General features: G+C 55.7%; 1 protein-coding gene across 1 annotated transcript; it reads left to right on the top strand.

Annotated features, from left to right (window-relative positions):
- The first annotated feature begins 1,181 nt into the window (after positions 1–1,181).
- On the top strand, positions 1,182–2,153 carry LOC149340430 (uncharacterized). The gene has a single exon (XM_089551126.1). It carries the CDS (start codon positions 1,182–1,184, stop codon positions 2,091–2,093), a length of 912 nt encoding a protein of 303 aa, XP_089407252.1. The 3' UTR covers positions 2,094–2,153.
- The last annotated feature ends 210 nt before the right edge of the window (positions 2,154–2,363 follow it).

Consider the following 2,363-nt stretch of genomic DNA (forward strand, 5'->3'; position numbering starts at 1 on the left):
GCTACGTCTTCAGCAAGTGCTAGAATTTGTGCGTCAGCAGGAGGGGTTATACTCATGTGCTTGCTAGTGTGACGGCCGTCTGTCTGTGCGCTACATTGTGACTCGCATCAGTATTGTAAGTAGTAGTTTTGGCGTGTTGAGGTTGCATTGCTAGGTAAGACGCTGGGTGAATGGTCTCTGTGTTTTCACCTGGCGACATGATTTTTTTTGGAATAGGAAGGACCTCCATCCTGGAGAAATCGCCAGCAGAATAATCACATGGCTAATCCCATTTGTAGATCACAACAGGCGCCACTTCAAGAGATTAGCCGGAAGAACACTTAACCATGGGGCCAAGTGAATCTCGCTGGTAGTGACCGGCAAGCGTTAGAAGGATAGGGTGAGTTGCCTACCGCTCTGAAAAAAAAAAAAACGATAGAAGTGTAGACTTTTCTCTTTGTCATCCGCCGCCATAAATCTTTACTACGTTCGGTAGGCGTGTCTTTGCTTTGTGGCCGCCGTGTTTCGACTGGGATGATGGCACTAAAGTCGAGAGGTAAGAAGTCCTTCAAGACACGGAACCCCACGCAGACGAAAAGTCGAAGCAAAGAATCACTCGACCGTTTGAGTAACGCAGCTTGCAGGAAAGGAATTTGAACCTTTGAGTACGGGCACTTGACGAATCTTACCGCTTCTCTGCGCCTGAGCGACCACTTGCGCTAATGGTCAATTTCCGGACCTCGCTGGAAGCAAACGCTCTCCCCTTTACTGGGCACTCGAAGCGACCTGAGGCGTTCTTGAGGGTGTAGTGCGCCAGCCATGGCGCCAGCCCTCGCCGGCACAACTTACGCGTGCTTCTTCCCTATGCCTCCGGCAACGTGAGGTGAACGCCGTTGCGGTCGAAGTCTGCGGCATCCCTTCAAAGGAACCCGACCGCACCCCGCGCGCCCCCGCATCTGGCGCGCTCTTTCCTTCTCCTCCCTTTTCCCTCTCGCAGCGGCGGGGCGCGCCTCCCGCGCTCCCCGCCGCAGCTCCGTTACTCGGAGAATAAACGGTTGAACGGCACAGACGTCTTGTCTTCTCTGAGGATCTCCGAGCAGCTTACGCCCTACAATTGGTGACCCGGTTTTCAACGCACCTAAGAAACGTAGAGCCAAGCTTTTCCCCACGCTGAAGACAGGACGTCAACGCAAGCAGCTGAAATGGAACAAAATCAGCCACTTACGCCCAACCTCAACCAGACAACGCCAGATGTGCCCGGCGAAGCCGTCTCTGCAGTCACAGTGCGTCTCCCACCGTACTGGGAACGCAACCCAGCCGTGTGGTTCCTGCAAGTGGAATCTCAATTCCAACTTTCGAGAAATTCATCACAGAAGCATAAATTTCACCACGTGGTCGGCGCACTGCCATCAACAGCTGCAGAGGAGGTGTCCGACTTACTCACCTCTTTCAGCACCAATCCTCCGGCACATCCATATGATGACCTCAAGGCAGCCCTACTGGAACGAACGGCCGCGTCCGAAAGGACGAAAATACAGCAGCTACTCTCCTCCGAGGAGCTCGGTGACCGGCGACCAAGTCAGCTCTTGCGGCGGATGACGCAGCTTCTCGGTAGCAGTGCGCAGACCAAGGACAATGCTGTCCTGCGTGAACTTTTTCTGCAGCGCCTGCCGTCCAACGTCCAAATGGTGCTTGCCACAGCCACAACCATGGACTTAACATCACTCGCCGCGCTAGCCGACAAGGTGATGGAAGTGGCTACCCCACACTTGACCGTCGCAGCCGTCAGCACGCCCACACAGTCGTCGCCGTTGGCCGTCCCCATCACCACTCCTCAGCCGTCGCATACTGCATCCATCACCGCTACGCCTTCCGAAGTTGACCGCCTTTGTCAGCAGCTCGAAAAACTGATTGCGGCAACTAGACACTCAGAGCCGCCTCTACGCCGTGGACGCCAACGTCACCGCTCCTCAACGCCCCGACAGCGCGGACAGAGTGAGCGAAGTCCATCCGCAGGCCCACGCATCTTGTATTACCATCGTCGCTTCGGCGCCAACGCCCGCCACTGCCTCCTGCCTTGCAGCTGGACGGAAAACCGGCCGGCCGACCACTAGCGGCGACGAGCGGTCTGTGCCAAGAAGAGTGTCGCCTTTTCCACGTCTACGACAGAACCACCGGACAGAAATTCCTTATTGACACCGGGGCCCAGGTGAGCGTTCTCCCAGCCACAAAAGCAGAGCATGCTTCCACTGCAATTTCGTACCTGCAAGCAGTGAACGGAACGCGCATACCTGTTTACAAACAGCGCTCTGTGACGCTCAACCTCGGGCTTCGAAGGGTCTTCCGGTGGGTATTTCTAGTCGCCGACGTTGGTTCTGCGATAA

Source organism: Amblyomma mixtum, chromosome 6 (genome assembly GCF_055824585.1).
Source record: "Amblyomma mixtum isolate Tamu chromosome 6, ASM5582458v1, whole genome shotgun sequence".
NCBI lineage: Eukaryota > Metazoa > Arthropoda > Arachnida > Ixodida > Ixodidae > Amblyomma > Amblyomma mixtum.

What these genes read in the sequence shown, in the direction of transcription:
- LOC149340430 (XM_089551126.1), top strand. Translation starts at nt 1,182, where the DNA reads ATGGAACAAAATCAGCCACTTACGCCCAACCTCAACCAGACAACGCCA.